The sequence below is a fragment of the Eubalaena glacialis genome, chromosome 1, assembly GCF_028564815.1.
Source record: "Eubalaena glacialis isolate mEubGla1 chromosome 1, mEubGla1.1.hap2.+ XY, whole genome shotgun sequence".
Classification (NCBI taxonomy): Eukaryota; Metazoa; Chordata; class Mammalia; order Artiodactyla; family Balaenidae; genus Eubalaena; species Eubalaena glacialis.
This window is the reverse complement of record NC_083716.1, coordinates 31,085,625-31,104,995: the sequence shown is the minus strand read 5'-3', so window position 1 is coordinate 31,104,995 and position 19,371 is coordinate 31,085,625. Positions and strand designations below refer to the sequence as shown.

Here is a 19,371-nt window from a genome sequence, read left to right as displayed (position 1 = left end):
GGGCCATGCCAGGAGCTTGAACAAGGAAGCCTTCCAGGACAGTTCTTGCTTTGCAGCCCTGGGAGACTGTAAGCTCCAAGTGCAGCTTTTAGTGCTGGACCTCATCCCAGTCACCTCCCTGGTCACTGAATTCCATCTTCTCGCAGCTGCAGAGGAGGAAGGCAGTGGAGCACTGTGGTTAGCGTGCACGCTAGGCCACTGGACTGCCTGGGTTTGAGTCTTGGTTTCTTCTTCACTTCTGCTCCGAGCTGTGACTTTGGACAAATTATTTCCCCGGGCCTCAGTTTCTTCATCTGTGGAATGGAGCTATAATAGTACCTATATTATATGAATTGCTGGAAGGTTGAGATAATACATTAAAACACTTGACACGCTAAACTTTCACAAACAGTAGATGACATATCTAAAAGCCAGTCTTATGTATTTTGGTTCATGTCATTCCCAAAGTGCCTTTTCTCTGCCTCTCAAACCCTTCCCACTCTTCAAAGTCAATAAATGCCTAAAATGCAACAAATATGTGGAGGCCGCAGAGAGTAGTAGGTCAGATAAGCGTGGACTTGGGAGCCAGCCATCCTAGGTGTGAATCTTGGTTCCTATAACCTTAGGCAAATTACTTCATCCCTCAGTTTCTTCATCAGTAAATAGGGACACAATAGTACTAGCCTCATAAGATCATCATGAGGATATGAGGATTAAATGAGTTAATGTTTGTAAAGCACTCATAACACTGCCTGGCATGTAGTAGGTGCTTTATGAGTGCATGCTAAAAATTTTTCTATAATCTGTCAAAATATAGCACACGGCACAATTTCATTGTTAGCTGTTTCCATGTGGGTCCTATTTGCACTCCACCTGCTATGAAGGGTAGAAAACACATTCAACCCATCTTTGACCCTAGCCCACTGCCTGATTCATGTTTGGTGCTCAGTAAAGTGGCTAGATTGAAATAAACCAGGAAAAGGGGCATGGGCACCAGAGAGCTGTCCAGATAAAGCAGATACTGAAACTGCTGATTGGGTGTAGGGCACAGGCAGTAACTCTTCTCTTCCTGGAGTGTTTGATCGGCCTAGAATTTGCTTCACTGTGGTTGGTCCAGGAAGCCCTGGCCAGAGGCTGTGAGAAACTAGAAGAAGGTGGGACAAAAGGCCCTGTGTTAGATAAAGAGCATGGCTTTCGAACCAGCAGTCAGAACCCGCGTCGTTATGGAGATCAGTGCCCATGGAAATGAGACAGAAACAACCACCATTTACTGAGCACCTTCCAGGTAGATAGGCATCAGCTAAGTATTTACTACGTCCATTTACAGATGGGGCTGAGCGAGGTTAAGCGAGATACAAAGCGAATAAAATGGAAGAGTGAAGATTGGAACACAGGTGTGTGAATCACACCCTGCGTACGGATGGGAAAGTGTGACCTGGCCTAGCCAAGCGCGATTCAAATGATAAAGGCCATTTTATTACAACGAAGGGCTTATGAATAACGGCAATACGACCACACTCCCGCCAGCAGGCACACCCGGGCACAGCCCGAAGGTCCCACCTCCCTTTGGCGCTTACGTGCGCTCCGTGACTACCGCGGCGGACACGGGGCCAACGACGGAGGCCGCATGCGCCCTGGCGTCCTGGAGGGCGCCCCCTCCCCCTGGCGGCTGCAGCGCCCGCACGGGGCGCATGCGTACACCCGGCGGGCGGAGGGCGGCCCCGAGCCATTGGAAAGATTTGGCCGAGCAAGTGAGCGGGAGCCGGCCGGTGGAGCGCGAGCGCGCAGGCGCGGCCGGGGTAGGGCCGCGACTCCGGAATCTCAGTGAGCCCCAGTCTGCGCCGCATCCCGAGCCGCAACCATGGCCGCCTACAAGCTGGTGCTGATCCGGCACGGCGAGAGCGCGTGGAACCTGGAGAATCGCTTTAGCGGCTGGTACGACGCCGACCTGAGCCCGGCCGGGCACGAGGAGGCGAAGCGCGGTGGGCAGGCGCTGCGAGGTGCGGAGCGGGCCGGGGCAGTGGGTGGGGGCTGCGAAGGCCCGGTCAGGCGCCGCTGGGTGAGGGCCGCTTGGCCGCCCCCGCGCCCCCCCGGAGAGCGCCTTCTCTCCAACAGTTTATTTTGCAGTTGAAAAAATGGGCCCAGGGTGGGGGATCGACTTGCTCAAGGTCACCCAGCGGAGTGTGAGTGGCCGTGCCAGGAAGAGGACCAGGGCGGTAGCCCCGCAGCTTAGTGCGCTCTCCACGACACAGCCTTGCGAAATTCCCCCTCTTCCTAGTACGAGCACTTAGTAACTCGGGGACGGGTTGCCAAATGGGATGCCCGGTGTCTTCCAGCAGCTATAACCAAGCCTACTCAAGAGGATGCTGGGGATCCTGGTGAAGCGGCAGGCCACATGCTTCTCCCCGCTGTGGGGGAGTGACGCGGCGCCTGGGGCCGGGGAGGGGCGGGGGGCGACCAACAGTGTTCTAGGTACAAAGACATCCACGTGCTTGTGTAGAATGCTGTTTACCAGCATTCCGCAAATCCTGTGTCCAAAATGCGTCCACAAATGTAATTGAGTGAATGAATGAATGAATGAATGAAGGATTTGAGTAGATCCTCTTCACAGCCCTATAAATTTTACAGGTTTTATTCCCCTCCTTCCCATCCCTCCCTGGCCCTCTTTCCTAGTTGGGAAAGTGAGGATTGGAAAGATGACTTGTCCAAGGTCACATCTTATTCCTAGTCTGCCACCCTGGTCTCTGTTCTGGGGTTGAGTACCGGGTAGGTGCGAGGAACTGGTAGGCTGTTACGGGCAAAGGTGGAAGTGGCAGTGAGATAAGCTTGCTTACCCAGGCTTGCCCCCGCTGGCAGACAGCTCTTTGTGATTTTGAAACGCTAATAAGGAAGCATTCCCTGCTGCCAGCAATTCAAAGCATCTCTGGACCGAGGAGGTGCTTCCACCGATCCTTCCCTGCTCCCTTTTAACCTCTGGACAGAGCAGCAGCCATTAAAAAGGGTCACTGATGCCTGGCTGATGTGAATCAGGTATTTGGCCCCAGTTTGCTCTCTCTAGCTTCTTGCCTTCACTGTAGATCTTTTAGAAATGAAGCAAAGGTTCAGAAAGTCTGGGAAATGTAATCCTGCTGGGGATGTGTGTGAATACCTTGGGATGGCCTGGTGTGACCTCATACCGGTTAGGAGAGGCCAGGATAGGGAAAGTGCTGGTAAAGGAGGCCATTTTCTCTCCTGCTGTCTGGCAGGAAGAACTGTATGGGTCTGTGGTGGTTTGCTGATGACTAGCCTAGGAGAAAGCAAATTGCAGCTGTCCTCTAAGACTGATCAAATGCCTTAACTTGTAATATCTTAAAATAACAGACCCTATTTCAGTTTTTAAGTAAATGTTAGTAGCATTAGTTTCAAAAGAAATCCCATTTAAAATTTTAATAACTGTTTAGGGGCATCACAGATGATTAAATAAAAAGTGAAAGACCAAAAGCAAAAACTGAATGATGAAGACTATATGAATAATCTAATACTGTAAAAGACCTAAAATAACATATTAAATTCACCAGGGCTTTAAGTATTACAGGGTTTATAAAATCTTGAATGATTTCAGGAGGAAGCTACTAAGAACTGAGTTTCCCCATGCCGTCTTGCTCCTGGGGGCGGATGGAGTCCACACTGCACAACACCAGCTAACCCCATCCCTGGGAGTGTCCTAGACTATGCTTTTGTTTGATGGCCAAGTTGAAGGAAGAGGCTTTAGAGTTCTCTGTTAAGAGTTGTAAGGGGAACTGCTCTTTTCCTCGGGGACTGACTTGTGTATCCAATGTGCAGCACTCCATTGCAAGTGGAAAATGTAGTGAAACAACCAGTAGCTTTTCAGCATGGGAGCTGAGGCTTGCCCTGTGGATAGTCACTTCCCAGTGACTCAGCCTCTTACTGGGGAGCCATTCCTCCCCATAAGATTAGGGAGGGGAGGGCTTCCCTGGTGGCGCAGTGGTTGAGAATCCGCCTGCCAATGCAGGGGACACGGGTTCGAGCCCTGGTCTGGGAAGATCCCACATGCCGCGGAGCAACTGGGCCCGTGAGCCACAATTACTGAGCCTGAGCGTCTGGAGCCTGTGCTCTGCAACAAGAGAGGCCGCGATAGTGAGAGGCCCGCGCACCGCGATGAAGAGTGGCCCCCGCTTGCCACAACTAGAGAAAGCCCTCGCACAGAAAGGAAGACACAACACAGCCATAAATAAATAAAAAAAAAAAAAAAAAAAAAAAAAGATTAGGGAGGGGATGGTAAGTGAGTCTACTCGGACTTGTCAGTGAGGCTCAGTGATGAAATCTGTGTTTTTTCCCTTGTGGGTTGTGGTGAGTTTCTTGGTGATTAATTCTCCCTTCCCCCATCAGTGTAGTTCTTACTGGCCTTATTCTCAGTTGAACGGCTGGCAGGAAAATTCACTTCACGTTTCATTAATTACTGTTGGCAACCTCAACATGAGGCAATACGCAGGAAAGTTTGTGCTGAATTTCAAAGAGGGCCTTGTAGCCTCATGGAAGAAAACAGAAGTGTTTTCCTGGCCCACTACGTAAGGAAAGGGCCACCTCCCCATTAAAGTGGGAGGGAGAATAATCGTTTGTGAAACATGAAGTAAGACAAATAGTTGTAACTTACTGGTTGGGCCAACATAACTTGATACCACCCCTCAGTAACTGCTGTGTATGGAGGAGAGGTTCATTTACAAATGCATCAGACAGTGCGCAGCATTTGCTTTTTCTCCAATGAGTAGCTTCTCTTAAACTTGGTTTAACAATTGACGTAGGTAGATTATATTCTCAGGGTAGTGAGGTAATTTGACGATAGCAGAAAGGAACTGTGGATGAAGAGATTGTGATGTGATTTCCATACTCTAGGGAAGGTATAATTTCATGCAACAAACTAGTTTTATCAGCATCCTCTAAGAGCTCTTGCTGTGTCCTGATTATTGCGAGTTCAAAATCCCATTTCTCCTAGACCAGAGGTTAGAGAGGACTGAAGTATGTTAATAACTATCAATCAGAAGTGACAGTTCTAACTAAAATACAAACATCAGGATCCTTAGAAATTAGCAAACTATGGAGATAGCTAGAGGTGGTGGTTATGAGTTAGATTTGTTTTTAATAAATTTATGTATTTATTTATTTTTGGCTGCATTGAGTCTTCGTTGCTGGGCTTGGGCTTTATTTAGTTGCGGCGAGCGGGGGCTAACTCTTTGCTGCGGTGCACAGGCTTCTCATTGTGGTGGCTTCTCGTTGCGGAGCACGGGCTCTAGGCGCACGGGCTTCAGTTGTTGCAGCACGTGGGCTTTGCAGTTGCGGCTTGCGGGCTTTAGAGCTCAGGCTTAGTAGTTGTAGCTCGCGGGCTTAGCTGCTCCACTGCATGTGGGATGTTCCCAGACCAGGGCTTGAACCCGTTTCCCCTGCTTTGGCAGGCGGATTCTTAACCACCGCGCCACCAGGGAAGTCCCCTGTGAGTTAGATTTTAGAGTCATACAACCTGGGTTTTAATCTCTTTTGTGTAATAGCTGTGAGCTCGGATAATTTGCTTAACTCCTCTAGTTTCCATTTTCACCTGGTAAGATGGGTTGTAATGATGTAACCTTATAGGATTGTTATGAAGACTAAATAAAACACATACAAAGTACTCAGTCCAGTGCCTGACAGATGGTAAGCTCTCTATAAGTATTAGCTATTATATTTATTAAAAGATTCCAAGTTTTTTGAATCCTTATCTTGAAAGAATTAAAGCAAATAAATTCTTAAAATGTGCTTAAGCACAGCACTCTGGGGATTAGGAAAAGCGGCCCAGATCTCAGGTTAGCTGGTTGACAGTACATTTGGGCCTTGGGTTAGATGAATTATTGGGGAACCACTGGGAAGTATATTGTCAACTGCAACATAAATCAACAAATTTTATCTTCCCCGAAGGCAGAATATTGTTTTTCCTGCTAGGGTGTACAAAATAAAATATTTAGCCAAATAATTTTCATTTGGGTTGTCTGTATGTGATGAAATTTATATGTAAGAAAATTCTGGCTCTAGGGAATTCCCTGGCGGTCCACTGGTTACAACTCTCACTGCCGAGGGTCCGGGTTCAATCCCTGGTTGGGGAACTAAGATCCCACAAGCCACATGGCGCGGCCAAAAAGAAAGAAAGAAAATTCTTGCTCTAGAGTGGACCTGATTAGCTTATCACTTTGAACTTATAATTTCCAGATGCTGGCTATGAGTTTGACATCTGCTTCACCTCAGTGCAGAAGAGAGCAATTCGGACCCTCTGGACAGTGCTGGATGCCATTGACCAAATGTGGCTGCCAGTGGTGAGGACTTGGCGCCTTAATGAGCGACACTATGGGGGTCTGACTGGCCTCAATAAGGCAGAAACTGCTGCCAAGCACGGTGAGGCCCAGGTAAAGATCTGGAGGCGCTCCTATGATGTCCCACCACCTCCGATGGAGCCTGACCATCCCTTCTACAGCAACATCAGTAAGGTATGGACAAACGGAGGTTTGGCTTGCTCCACCCAGGACCAGGGTATTAGAATCTGGGCTTCACTCTTTTAGCTTTTATTAGGGTCTGCCTAGACCCACTGAGTTTCTAATTTATGATAAAATAGGTTTTTTGTTTTTTTTTTTTTGGCTGTGGGGCTTGTGGGATCTTAGTTCCCCAGCCAGGGATCAAACCTGGGCCCTCGGCAGTGAAAGCACAGAGTCCCAACCACTGGACCACCAGGGAATTCCCTAAAATAGTTAATTGTAATCCTCTTTCTCCAAGGAATGACCTCCACTTATTAAAAGATTTAGTTAAGAGTTTATGTTGTTTATCTAAAAAGAATGTATCTTTTTTACATCTACTGCCATGTTTTAAAAAAACCCATCCATAGCTGATAGGGCCTTCCTAAGCCAATTGCAAGATAAAGTGAATTGGTTAAAGGCTTGTAGCCTACCATTTTTTTTCTCCTTTCCTAAGTTATGTTTCTTTTGAACTGTCAATCTTCCCTATAGAGGGTAATGGGGGAGGGAGGGGCAGGATAATAATTATCCCCTTTCCCAAGCTCTCAGTGCCCTGGTGAGAGACTTTCACCCATCACTTTGATCCCTTAGGGGATGAGAAATAGGCAGAACAGATGCAACTGGTAATAACTGATAAGCTTGGATTTTTTGTTGTTTAGGATCGTAGGTATGCAGACCTCACTGAAGATCAGCTGCCCTCCTGTGAGAGTCTGAAGGACACTATTGCCAGAGCTCTGCCCTTTTGGAATGAAGAAATAGTTCCCCAGATCAAGGAGGGGAAACGAGTACTGATTGCAGCCCATGGCAACAGCCTTCGGGGCATTGTCAAGCATCTGGAGGGTATGTACGTTTTTCAGAGGGGCCCTCAAAGAGGGCTAAAGCAGAACTGTCGCTAATCTGGACTTATTTAGTATGAAGGAGACCTTCAGGAAAGGGCTGGACATATTGATAGCCTTAGAGACAGTCCAGATTGTCTCCTAGTAGAAACACACTCTCTATCCTTGTTTCTCAAAGCATCCTCTGCAGAAGCAGAGGCGGCCAGACCCCACTGGGTGCTTGTTACACATGCAGAACCTCAGGTCCCAGGTCAGACCTGATTGAGAAGATGCATCTATCACCCAGGTAATTCAGATACACATGGAAGTTTGAGATGCCCACCTCTAGACTAGGATTACTAGTCGAAACTGCTGATAAAAGTCCTTCTTAATCACAACCTGGTACAACTCCACAGATGAATCTCAATTTGCATCTTAAATTGTCTCACCCAAGGGCCTAGAGGCCCAGATGTGCTGAGTTTTGGCAGCCTGGATGGACTACGTAGGACATTTGAGATATATATAGTCCTGCTTTACTATGGGCTTCCGGATCTCACTTTGGGAGAGATACCTTTCATCCTTTTTTTTTGCTTTTCAGTGACTGAGAAATAAGTTACGGGGGCATTCCTTGGGTGAGCAATCTACTATAACACAGATCATTACTGTTATGACAAATACCAGAAAGGGTTTCTTGTTTTAATTCCTACGAAAGTCTTTGGATGACCTGTTTCCCCACCTGGAGGATGAATAGCAACGCCGGAGAGGTCTGTGGATTCATATCTTGCTTGACTGATCATAGGGGGGTGTATTTTCAGGTCTCTCCGAGGAGGCTATCATGGAGCTGAACCTGCCGACTGGCATTCCCATTGTCTATGAATTGGACAAGAACTTGAAGCCCATCAAGCCAATGCAGTTCCTGGGTGATGAAGAGACCGTGCGTAAAGCCATGGAGGCTGTGGCTGCCCAGGGCAAGGCCAAGAAGTGAGGTCGAGCAGCAGATTACTTTCCCAAGGATTACCCTTCCTCCTAAGCCCATCCATTCCTCTGCACCTCTCCCCTGCACACGTCACACTGACGACATCTGTAGGCATCTTAAGCTGTAGCTGCAGATGGGGAGCAGTGGCTCCCAATTCCATTTTAGCCATTTTATCTCTTGTACCCACTCCCTTCATACAGTCTAGTCAGAATGGCACCTCTGGGGCATGGTTCTCAGTCCAAGCCAAGGGAAGATTTATCCAAGAGCGTTGAGAGGTAGTAACTGGGGCGGGGCGTTGCTAGTGGTTTGTTTATTACTAAGGACCTGCTTGAGTAGGGGATAGGGAGGAACCATGCCAAGGTGTGACCAATGAGGAGAAGCAAGAGAGCCTATTTGTGTTCCCAGAGGCTAGCTGGGCACTGTTCTGTTCAGGTGACTGGGGGCTCTAGTCATTCCAGTGGAAGATGAATGTAACCTGCATGGTGATTCAATCAAACACTTTCTCCCTGACTCCAAAAGACTGGGATCAATCCTGAATGTTTATGTGTTGCATTTACTTTTACAAAAGAAAAATTTATATATATATATATAAATAAATTTAAAAAAAAACCCTTCTGGGGTTTCTAGTGGCGGTTGAAATATTCCCACATGTGGTCATCAGAAAATGAGCCATTCCTTACACCGTCATGGGATAAGGTCCTTGACTTCTAAGGTGTAGGAGTTCATCCTGCTGTGTGTTTTAGAATCTCCACCCCACCCCGCCTTATTGTTTTATGGCAGCGGAATGCCTCTTGATCACGTCCAAGTGTGTCTTTCACTGTGCCTGATTTCTGAATCATGTTCCAGTTGCTTGGCCCACCACTTAGGCCCAGTACTCATTTGAGCATAACTAACTAACTGTAGTAAATCTTTTTTCCAGGTCAGTATGATAAAGGAGTGACGTGCAATATTTTCTGTGTCATGTGTGGTATGTCTTATTTGAGGAAATCAACTCGAACATTCAACTTGAAATGTCTCTCATTACCCAAGTCCTTGTATGACAGATTAAGAGCTTTTAGGACAACCAGTCACAACTTTACATAGCCTGGTCCAAGTATCATGTATGTCACTGGGTTTCAGTGTTGGAGAGCTGAACTCTGTATTCCTGTTGCCTCTCTACAGCTCTTGCTCAGTGGTGCTGGTTACCGAACACTGGAAAATCAAATTCTGAAACTCTATTATGCCCTCTTTAACGTAAGGTAAATGCTTGTTTACTAGACTTAAAAAAGCCAATCCTTTTTTTATTAGTAACTTTTAAACTTGATTCACACCTTCTTTTTGGCCCCTAAAATTTTAACCCTGTCAGTCAACTAATTAACATCCTCAAAAATTACACATGCAGGAGAAAAGGGATATACAGTCATCCCTTGGTATCTGCAGCGGGGGACTGGTTCCAGGACTCCTGTGGATACCAAAATTAACAGAAGCTAAAGTGCCTTATATAAAACTGAGTAGTACAGTTGGCCCTCCGTATTCACAGGTTTCACATCCATAAATAGGGAGGGCCGACTAATTATATATGTAATAGGGAAGGGGCACTACTCACATTTACCTTTTCTCTAAGGCCTTTGAAAAGATCACTGGAACGTGAGAAAGCCCATAATGCCTTTCTCTTCTAGTAGGAGCAAGTAACACCATCCATAAAGCTCTTATGAAGTGCCTCTATGCTAGCCATTGGGTGAGGCACATTACCTGCATAATCTCCAATCTTGACAACCTCTGAAAGGGCTGGTATCCCCAGTTTACAGAAGAGGAAACATGCTGAAAACAATAACAGAAACTTGCCAGAAGGTACACTACTAAGTACTGGAACCCAGATGAATGTTACTGCAACTAAATCAAGATTCTTATTCTAAAATTTAAGTACTTTTAAGCATCTTGCTTTTCAAGTTTAGTTTTTTATTTGATCTACACATTAATCCTAGGAAGACCTTTAGTAATTTAAGTCTCCAGTAGCCTGGTGGGATGTTAGTTTACTTAGCTTGTACTGAATCTTAGACCAGAAGTTGGTAATTTTGTTTGATCAAGTGCTCTTCACCCAAATCAGGCTGGATCAGCTTTGATTAATACTGCTCTATGTCCTGACATCACTTGAGTTTACAGCAGTCTCCATTCCTGGCAAGTTAGACTCCTGGCTAGAACTCCTGCCTTATGGGCAGGAAAATAACAGAAAGCCAGCCTCATTTACCATTATGGCTAGGAGGCCAACAACTACTATCCCTCCAAGACTGTTTCTTAGCCAGGGTAGCACATCAGAATCACCTGTGGAGCTGAACAAACCCTAAACACCCGCAGGTTCACCCATGAGATTCGTGAGCAGAGCTAGGGCACCTGCAGTCTTTTTTTCTCCCTGCACTCCCCCTGCTACCCCTTTACCACTTATAGGCAATTTTGAAGTTCACCTAACCCAGGCTGAGAACCACTTTTCCAAGGCACAGAAAGAATATTCTCCCTGTCTCTAGATTAGCAAATATCACCATTACTACATATCAATCACTGTTTGGGCATAGCTATTCAGTCAACTATGAGTACACTCAAAAAATTTTTATTGAGCATTTGCTACGTGTTAATCACAGTACCATGTACTGGAGATTCGAAGATAGAGAAGACAGCATGCTGCCCTAAAAGCTAAGGTAAGTAGGGATGACAGGCACACAACTAACATGTAATAAAATATTGCATGGTTAAGGGTGAGAAAATCTAACCTGGTTCGCAGCAAATCAGAAGGCCATTACCCAGTTGTTTCAAATGTTCTTCTTTATGACACTTTAAAATTACTGTTTGAAATTATAACATTTCCATATTTGTTTACTTTCATTTGTCTCCCCTCTCACCAATGGTCCCCCCCCACTAGAATGTAAGCTCCACAAGGAAAGGATTCTATCATGTTCACTGCTTTACTCCCTAGTTCCTGGAGCAGTGGTGGGCAGAGGAGTTGCTCAAATATATTTACATAATGAATGAATGATGTCCAACAAGCACTTATAATTAATTAACCAATGTCAATTTGGAGAGCCTCTAATTGCATGCCTGAGGTTTCTGTTCAATACTTGGAAAAATGAGGCACCATGGTACAGAAGGAAGGGCCCGGGCTTTACAGTAAAACAGATCTGAGTTTGAACACTGTTCTGCCTCTTGATGTCTGTGAGATTTATTAATTTTTCTAAGCCTTAGTTTACTTATCTGTAACGTGGGAATAATTGCTACTTTTCCAGGTCACTGTGAAGTTCAGAGATAACATAAGTAAAATGGCTAACACTGTTGAGAAAATCAACTGGTTGCATCCTTCTGCAAGGCAATAAGGGAGAATCGAACCAAAAATTTAAATATGCATATTCTTTTACTCAGCATTACACTGCTAGGAATCTGTTTTGCAAAAGAATCATAGGCATGAACAAAGATATATGGTATAGGGATTTTCTATGCAGCACTGTCTGTTAAAGAGAAAAAGTTTAAAAATATCTATCAATAGGAGACTGATTATATCAATACAAACTACACTGAAGTATCTAGCATTTAGTAGATACCTGATAGAAGGCAATCAGTTATATAATAACAACAATAATATATAACAGTAATATTGGTGTGTACTAACCACTTTTATACATTTCTTCCTCATAATAATCCTATGAGGTCATACTATTCCAGATGAGGAAACAGACTTAAAGAAATAAAAATAATTTGCTCAAGTATCAGTTCAACATCCTGATTGTTATAGTACAGCATATTATTATTTTGCAAAATGTCACCACTGGGGGAAACTGGGAAAAGTGCGTAAGGGATCTCTGTATTATTTCTTAAAACTGCAATTACTTACAATTATGTCAATAAAAATTTCAATTAAAAAAAACAAAACAACGTATAACCCGGTTTAAGGCAACTAGAGGACACAAACCCACGTGGGATGACTCCAAAGCTTACCCCAACAATTCTCACTTCACAGAGAAGACATGGGCTCCCTAATAACATCTCAAGAAGTGACATAATTCATCTTTCCTTTCATTCTCTCTGCAACCTCCCCATGCTTAACCCTCATCCTTTGCTTGTCCTCAAGCTTGTGTGTACATTCCTGATTCTGCACTTTGCTTGGGCTTCTCTCTCTGTTCTGAATATCTTCACCTCACTTATCTTAGTTCTTTAATTCCTTTCACTTCATGTTACAAATCCTTTCCTGGCCACTACACTTGATAGTGTTCTGTACCTCTTTTCAATTCAGATTTAACATTTCCTGGAGTGTCTACTGTATCAGTAATACTTTGTTTACCAAATTACTTTCAGAATTACTCACATGCTACCTGAATCACCACATGTGTCCCATAATTTTCACTAAACCATAATCTCTCTAAATGAGGGAATGTATATAAAGTACTTAACCTAGGGCCTGACACATAGCAAGTACTCAATAAGCAAAAGTATGTACAACAGAATATACAAAAAAGATTGGCAATTAGGCATTGTCTAGAGCAAGAAAGCACGTAACACGTCTGTTAATCGGTGCCACCAGGCAAGACCCTGCTCTCAATGTCATGACACTGTTTAGATTCTTTTCCCTACTCAGTATAACAGAAACCATAAAATTCTTTTTGTAAAAATGTTTTCTTTGTCACAGCAAAAAATACATATTTATAAGACTGTCACAAAGAACAGGCTATTTCCACCATCATACAGTTGGTTTGCTGGTGCCTCCAAAAGAGAAAATTTATCACTCAAGAGAATGAAATCCACTGAATGATTCACAGGAAAAATGTTCTGCCTACAGAGTAAGATTTTTCTAGAGGTGGCTGCTGGCCAGCCCCAGGTGCCTGAATGAAGACAACGGCATCCTGATGTCACTTTCACACATGTACTCTTGGAAAGAGCTTACTCCCATGCATGGGGTAAAGTGTGGCTTCTTAGGTCTGTAAGAATTCAGGCTGTACTCGGGCCACTTTCCGGAATTCTTTAGTGTGGGTCTTAGGGCACTGCATCTCACACCAGCTGATGGGAACCATCTGGACACCTGGAAGGAAAAAGGTGGAGTTGGAGATGGGACCCCAAATATTTGCTTGAGACCCTTCTCTTTTCAGCTGGGTATGAACTGAAGTGTCACCAAGCTGCCTAGTGAACCTCACCTCATACAGAAAAAAACCTTGTTTATTCCACTGATTTATGGAGTGAGTGCCTCTTTTCCTTAGATTATATAAGGAGAATCATTCTAATCTCAGTAGTAAGTATCTATACTAGTATTGCTTTTTAGATAATTAAAAAACAAGGGAAATGAGGGAAAACAATGGACTAATCCCAAACCTTAGCTCCCAGGTAAAGGTAAGCATGTGGAAGCATGGACAAACTCACCCGATTCACTGTGGGCCACCACCACTCCCAGCTCATTTTCGGCAGTGGTTAGGAGGTAGTTGGACTGCGCATCACCTAGGGAGATCTAGTCACATCACATTGGTAAAGGAAAACAGAGTTATAAGCCTTCCCTCCCATAGCCACTTGAGTAGTTTCTCTACTTCCATTTCTTCTTTTGACAAAGGACTACAAGTCTGAGGGGAATAAAGGATACCACTTTGGCCAAGACAATGTCCCCTGGGCGGAAACTCTTATAAATTTCAACCTGTAAAGAAAGAACAGGAGTGTTAAGTGAAAGCTTCGAATCAGGTCTACATGAAACTATTAACACCCCTGGCAGAACCAGTCTACTTCTAATCTCAGAGGGTAGAAGTCATCACTACTCAAGTCAATCAACAACTTTTATTGTTTCTGTGGCATCATCACATAAATGAAAGATTTTGAACTCAGTAACCAGATCAGGAATCTGACTTGGACAAAAGTACTACAGTTGCTCTGAAAGGCTCCAGAGTAAGTCTGAGGAAACAGCAATGAATAAATACATGGCTTCAAAGGCAAAGAGTAAACTAGCCCCTCTCTGGTCAACAAAGTGAACAAAAATGATGTGAAGAGGAAAGGGACAGTGAAGTGAATTCCACACCTTCCAGAAGGGAACACCTTAAAATTCCTTGGACTCCACATTTCCACAGACCTTTCAAATTCACTGGAATAATTTAAAAGGATTGAGATTCCTAAAGCCATGAAAAAAAAAAAGAACCAACCAACAACCTTGTCTTTTTCAGTAGCTCGGACGTCTTCCTTGCTGTAAAGAAAAAAGAATTAATAGAAAGGTTAATTATCTGTGAGAAAGAATTATCCTGCAGACTCCTGGCAGACAAAGAGCTACAAGACCAGAGAGAACAAGTCCTAATGGGGACCCAGCTGCCACCCAGAGGAGCAGGGTGAAGAAGTATCCCTAGTCCTCTCCTGGAGGAGAAAACCACATTTCCCATTCTTGGATCACACAGAGCAGCAGTATCAATACCTCCCACTAGAGGAAAGTGGATCAGATTTAGCGGGGAAGGATAAGGAACTTCGCTGCCTTAGGAGAGCTTGAACAGAAGCACCACAGAACAACACAGAATCCTGAGGGTGGAAAGAGCCTCAGACGTTAAATTATCTAGCTCACAAGAACTGTTTGTCCCTTCTCAAGAACCCATAGGAAAAAAATTGACCATTTCACCCACTACCCTTCTTATTGTTTTACAGTCCTTGGGTTTAACTGATATTAAATTCAAGAAAGAAAGGTACTTCCTAAAATGCTTTCTACTTTGTTTGATATGAATCATCCCTACAATGCTAATCTCCAGCTTAGCTCAACCCTTTTTTTTTTTTTTAAATAAATTTATTTATTTATTTATTTATTTTTGGCTGTGTTGGGTCTTCGTTTCTGTGCGAGGGCTTTCTCTAGTTGCGGCAAGCGGGGGCCACTCTTCATCGCGGTGCGCGGGCCTCTCACTGTCGTGGCCTCTCTTCTTGCGGAGTACAGGCTCCAGACGCGCAGGCTCAGCAGTTGTGACTCACGGGCCTATTTGCTCCGCAGCATGTGGGATCTTCCCAGACCAGGGCACAAACCCGTGTCCCCTGCATTGGCAGGCAGATTCTCAACCACTGCGCCACCAGGGAAGCCCCCCTTTTTGTTTTATTTAAAGCCCTATCTCATTAATATTTTCCTTTTGTCCTAACTCACATGTTTTAACGTTTTCTTTGGCTACTACCTGGGGAGAATCAAAGCACAAAAGAAGAGAGAAATGGGCAGGAATAGAGAATGTAATTGTTCCTAAAAATTCTAGGCTCCCATTCTATCCTAATCTCAGTCCAGGTGCTGAGGCAAATATGAAGACAAAAATACTTCTTACCGGATAGTTCCTCGAAAAGAGTTCTTAAGTGGCGTGGACCCCACATATAGGATGTGTACTTTGGCAAAGCGTGAATTGATGCTAGAGACCTGTGGAATAGAGAAATGAGCAGCATGAGAGTGAGTATTAGTCGTTGGCAGCTGAAGGAGGCAGGAATAAACTAGGAAAGACTAGGATTTTGGTCCAAGCAACCCTACTAAGTATAGAGTTTAAGACAAGTTAACTCCTACTTATCCCTGTATAAGTCATATTCGTAAAGTGGAATAAGAGCCACTCTGGCCACTTAATAGAGTTACTGTGGAAATCAAATAATATGGAATAGATTTTGAAAAATATACAAGTCTAACATAAATACACAAGGGTATTTATAGTATATAGCAAATCTAGCTAGACCTTTAACAGATCTTACTATGAGCCCTGTAGTGTGAACAGAATTTAAGTCTCCATTTCAGCTGCTGCATAATATTTAGATCACTGCCTCTCCAGTTATTTTCAAAATAACACATACATTCTCTCTCCCTTTCTGTTTTTTTAAAATTTGGCCACGCTTCGCAGCTTGCGGGATCTTAGCTCCTTGACCAGGGATTGAACCCACGCCCTCAGCAGTGAAAGCTCGGAGTACTAACCACTGGATCGCCAGGGAATCCCCACATAGATTTTCTGCTGGAGAAATTTATAGAGAAAAACTAAGAGCTGCAAGTTAATTTAACTGGCAGAGAGTGGGGATGGGCAGGGAGTACTGACATATTATAGTTACTGACCAGTACCACATTAATCTGTACTTCCCCTCAAAGACTTTATCAAATCTTTTGTTTCTCTGCAGAAAGAGTTTTGCTTCAGATGTTCAAAAATGGGCCTTCTGGGACTTCCCTGGTGGCGCAGTGGTTGAGACTCCGTGCTCCCAGTGCAGGGGGCCCGGGTTCAATCCCTGGTTGGGGAACTAGATCCCACATGCATGCCGCAACTAAGAGTTTACATGCCACAACTAAGAAGCCCACATGCTGCAACTAAGGAGCCCGCCTGCCACAACTAAGGAGCTGGTGAGCCACAACTAAAGGAGTCCTCGAGCTGCAACTAAGGAGTCCACATGCTGCAACTAAGGAGCCCACCTGCTGCAACTAAGACCCGGCACAACCAAATAAATAAATATTAAAAAAAAAAAAAAAAAGGGCTTCCTTATCACCCTTTGGTGCCCGTCTCCCAGACAAAAGTAAAAAATTACAAACTCAGGGAATCAGCTCTGTGAAAGAACTATGCAAGCTTGAACTTGACCTCATTGATCATTATCCTAGAAATCTCTAGACCAGCATAGTCCAGTAAAACTTTCTGTGATGATAGAAATATTCTGTGTTGACCAATATGGCAGCCACCAACCACCTGTGGCTACTGAGCACTTGAAATGTACCTAGTGGAACTGAGAAAATAAATTTTAAATTTTGTTTAATTTTAATTTATTTAAATTTAAATGGCCATATGTGGCTACTGGTTACCATATTGGACAGTGCAGCTCTACAGTGATCATTATTTCAGCATTGGACAGTATCCTAAGCAGGGAGGTTAGGACCAACTTACCTTACAGGTTACAATAGCTCCCACATCTGGCAGTAATTGGGACTCTGTTTCTCTCATCACAGATATGACAGGAAGCTACAAAGAGAACCATAAAACATGAATATCCTCGCTAAGTCTTGGGTAAAAGTGTCTGTGGCTTGAGAATAATATAGGAATGCCTTGGGCCACAGCTGAGGTCACAAGGGCAGGTGGACTACAGATTCATTTGCAGCCCAGAGCAGAAAGCCTTAGAAATTTTAGGCTATAGGATGGCCAAGGAGCCACAGGAAGAAAGCTGCTAGAAGACATAATCTAAACATTTCAGATGAGTTCTAAGTTTTCTGGTGATTTTCTTAGAGTTTTTTGGCATACAACTATATTGCCTGTAATCATGGATAATGTGACTCTTTCCTCCAAAGTTATATCTTTCTTTCTGTTTGTCATTTTATTGGACAGGCTAGAATTTCCAAATAAATGTTATATAATAGTGGCCATACTTGTTTACTTCTATTTTAAGGGAATACTTAACAGAGTTTCCTCTTGAGCATGGTATTGGCTATTGATGTAGGCAAGGTATTTTTGAGCCTCATTTTTTATTAATCTCTCCCTTGTTCACTATGCCTCAGCTCTCCTGGCCTTTTTTCAGTTTCACGAATTCACTAAATTTCTTCCCATCTCAGGATCTCTATTCAACCTGTTCTTTATGCTCACCCACTCAACTCTTACTTATCCTTTAGATTCAGGTTAAATGTCACTTCTGACTAGGGTGGGTTTGCCTGTTACATGTTCTCATGGTACCCCGTAATATTCTTTCAGAGCAGGAATCACATTTGTAAGCATACATTCATTTGAGCATATATTTGCTTACAGTTTGTTTGTGCCCCCTGATAAGAGACCATGTGTATTTGGCTCATTACGACATCCCTAGAGGTCAGCACTGTGCCTGGCAGATGAAAATGCTCCATAGAGAGCTATATGTATAGCTATGAAATGGACAAACTTTCAAAAACTAAGGAAATTCCCAAATTGATCGAATAAAAAGTCTCTCATTTTATAGATGAGGAAGAACCTAAAACCAGAGGGTTTAAGTTTCTTATCTAAAGCAGAATCAAGGTTTAGTCAATACTGAAGTGTTCTAACTCTGAATCCTCTTTCTACTATGCTCCCTGTCTTTAAGCTGCTCCTTCAAGAACTGCTTATCTGATCCTGAGCTAATCGTGGATCAGCCTCTGGAACCAGGGAGAATAATATTACTCAGGCATTCAACAAACATCTACTGAGCATTTATCTTGTGCTAGGCGCGGAGGTTATGGGAGTGAGGCCTGCTTTCATGAAGTCTACGGGAGAAGGGTCTAATGGGGAACTTATTGATATAACTGAGTGTTTAATTACATGCTGAGCTAAGTGCTTAGAAAGGGAAGAATACAGCTCTTTGTGAGTGTTCAACAAAACAAACAAAAACAAAACTTTTTTCGACTAGTGGTGTCTAGGAGAGCTTCTCTGAGAAAGTGATACTAGTGAGGCTATCTGAAGGGTAGGTAGGAATTGAATAGGCTAAGGAAGAGAGGAGCGTGTGTACAAAGGCTCTGTGGCGCACTGGCGACACTAATAGAAGCCAGTAGTACTAGATAGCAGAGAGTGAGGCTCGGGTAGCGGAGCGAGATAAAGCCGGAGAGGTAGGCGACATTCGGACAGGATTCAGCTCACTCTTCCCCCAACTTGCTTCTCCGAGTGTCAGCAACACAACCAAGCCGGACCAACAAAACTGTTCTGTGATGGCTAAGTGCCCGGCAGCGGGGACTACAGCTGTTAAAACTTAAGAGACCAACTTCTTCTACTGAACGAGGGACTGAAGACGCGCCCACAGGTCCCCTGCCTAAGAACTGCGAAATCAAAGGCAGCCTAAGAGAAAGGCAGAGACGGAGAAGAGGGGAAGCCGCCCCCTTTACCGCGCCGTTCTCGCTGCTCTTTATCAGGCAGCCAGCAAGCGACGAAAAGATGTAGCCATGCCGGGTGTAGGTGCCGCTGCCCGGGCTGCCCTCTTCCAAGTTACACAGACGTTCGCCTGCGGAAAAAACGCTGCATCAGCCACGGGTCCGCAGAAACTGTTGGTCGTCGGGCCTTCCTGCCTCCGTCCCTGCCCAGGATTCGCTCTGGGTACCGCTGACTTACCGGGGATGCAGTACCTCACGGGTGGCGCCATGACTGACCCCATCCCAAGTCCGGAGGAAAATGAAGCCGATCTCTCA

The 19,371-nt window shown here is 44.4% G+C and overlaps 2 protein-coding genes across 3 annotated transcripts; one reads left to right on the top strand and one right to left on the bottom strand.

Annotated features, from left to right (window-relative positions):
* Positions 1–1,703: 1,703 nt before the first annotated feature.
* Positions 1,704–9,249, top strand: PGAM1 (phosphoglycerate mutase 1). Its single transcript, XM_061210502.1, has 4 exons — positions 1,704–1,979; positions 6,214–6,488; positions 7,169–7,349; positions 8,140–9,249. Exons 1-4 carry the CDS (start codon positions 1,841–1,843, stop codon positions 8,307–8,309), a joined length of 765 nt encoding a protein of 254 aa, XP_061066485.1. The 5' UTR covers positions 1,704–1,840; the 3' UTR covers positions 8,310–9,249.
* Positions 9,250–10,977: 1,728 nt separating this feature from the next.
* EXOSC1 (exosome component 1) lies at positions 10,978–19,338 on the bottom strand. 2 transcript variants are annotated; one of them, XM_061194778.1, is made up of 8 exons: positions 19,295–19,338; positions 19,072–19,187; positions 17,144–17,218; positions 15,572–15,660; positions 14,442–14,475; positions 13,888–13,938; positions 13,674–13,758; positions 10,980–13,338 (listed from the first exon to the last, which is right to left on the bottom strand). In XM_061194778.1, exons 1-8 carry the CDS (start codon positions 19,335–19,337, stop codon positions 13,232–13,234), a joined length of 600 nt encoding a protein of 199 aa, XP_061050761.1. In that variant the 5' UTR covers position 19,338; the 3' UTR covers positions 10,980–13,231. The 2 variants fall into 2 exon arrangements, with proteins under 2 accessions (XP_061050768.1, XP_061050761.1); XM_061194785.1 differs by lacking the exons at positions 19,072–19,187; positions 19,295–19,338 and having other exon boundaries at positions 10,978–13,338; positions 14,435–14,475.
* Between the last annotated feature and the right edge of the window lie 33 nt (positions 19,339–19,371).

What these genes read in the sequence shown, in the direction of transcription:
- PGAM1 (XM_061210502.1), top strand. Translation starts at nt 1,841, where the DNA reads ATGGCCGCCTACAAGCTGGTGCTGATCCGGCACGGCGAGAGCGCGTGG. An exon ending in CGGTGGGCAGGCGCTGCGAG is followed by an intron (nt 1,980 to 6,213) that starts GTGCGGAGCGGG and finishes TATAATTTCCAG; the next exon opens with ATGCTGGCTATGAGTTTGAC. An exon ending in CATTGTCAAGCATCTGGAGG is followed by an intron (nt 7,350 to 8,139) that starts GTATGTACGTTT and finishes GTGTATTTTCAG; the next exon opens with GTCTCTCCGAGGAGGCTATC.
- EXOSC1 (XM_061194778.1), bottom strand. Translation starts at nt 19,337, where the DNA reads ATGGGGTCAGTCATGGCGCCACCCGTGAGGTACTGCATCCCCG. An exon ending in CGTGAGGTACTGCATCCCCG is followed by an intron (nt 19,188 to 19,294) that starts GTAAGTCAGCGG and finishes TTTTTTCCGCAG; the next exon opens with GCGAACGTCTGTGTAACTTG. An exon ending in GAGCTATTGTAACCTGTAAG is followed by an intron (nt 15,661 to 17,143) that starts GTAAGTTGGTCC and finishes TCTATTCCACAG; the next exon opens with GTCTCTAGCATCAATTCACG.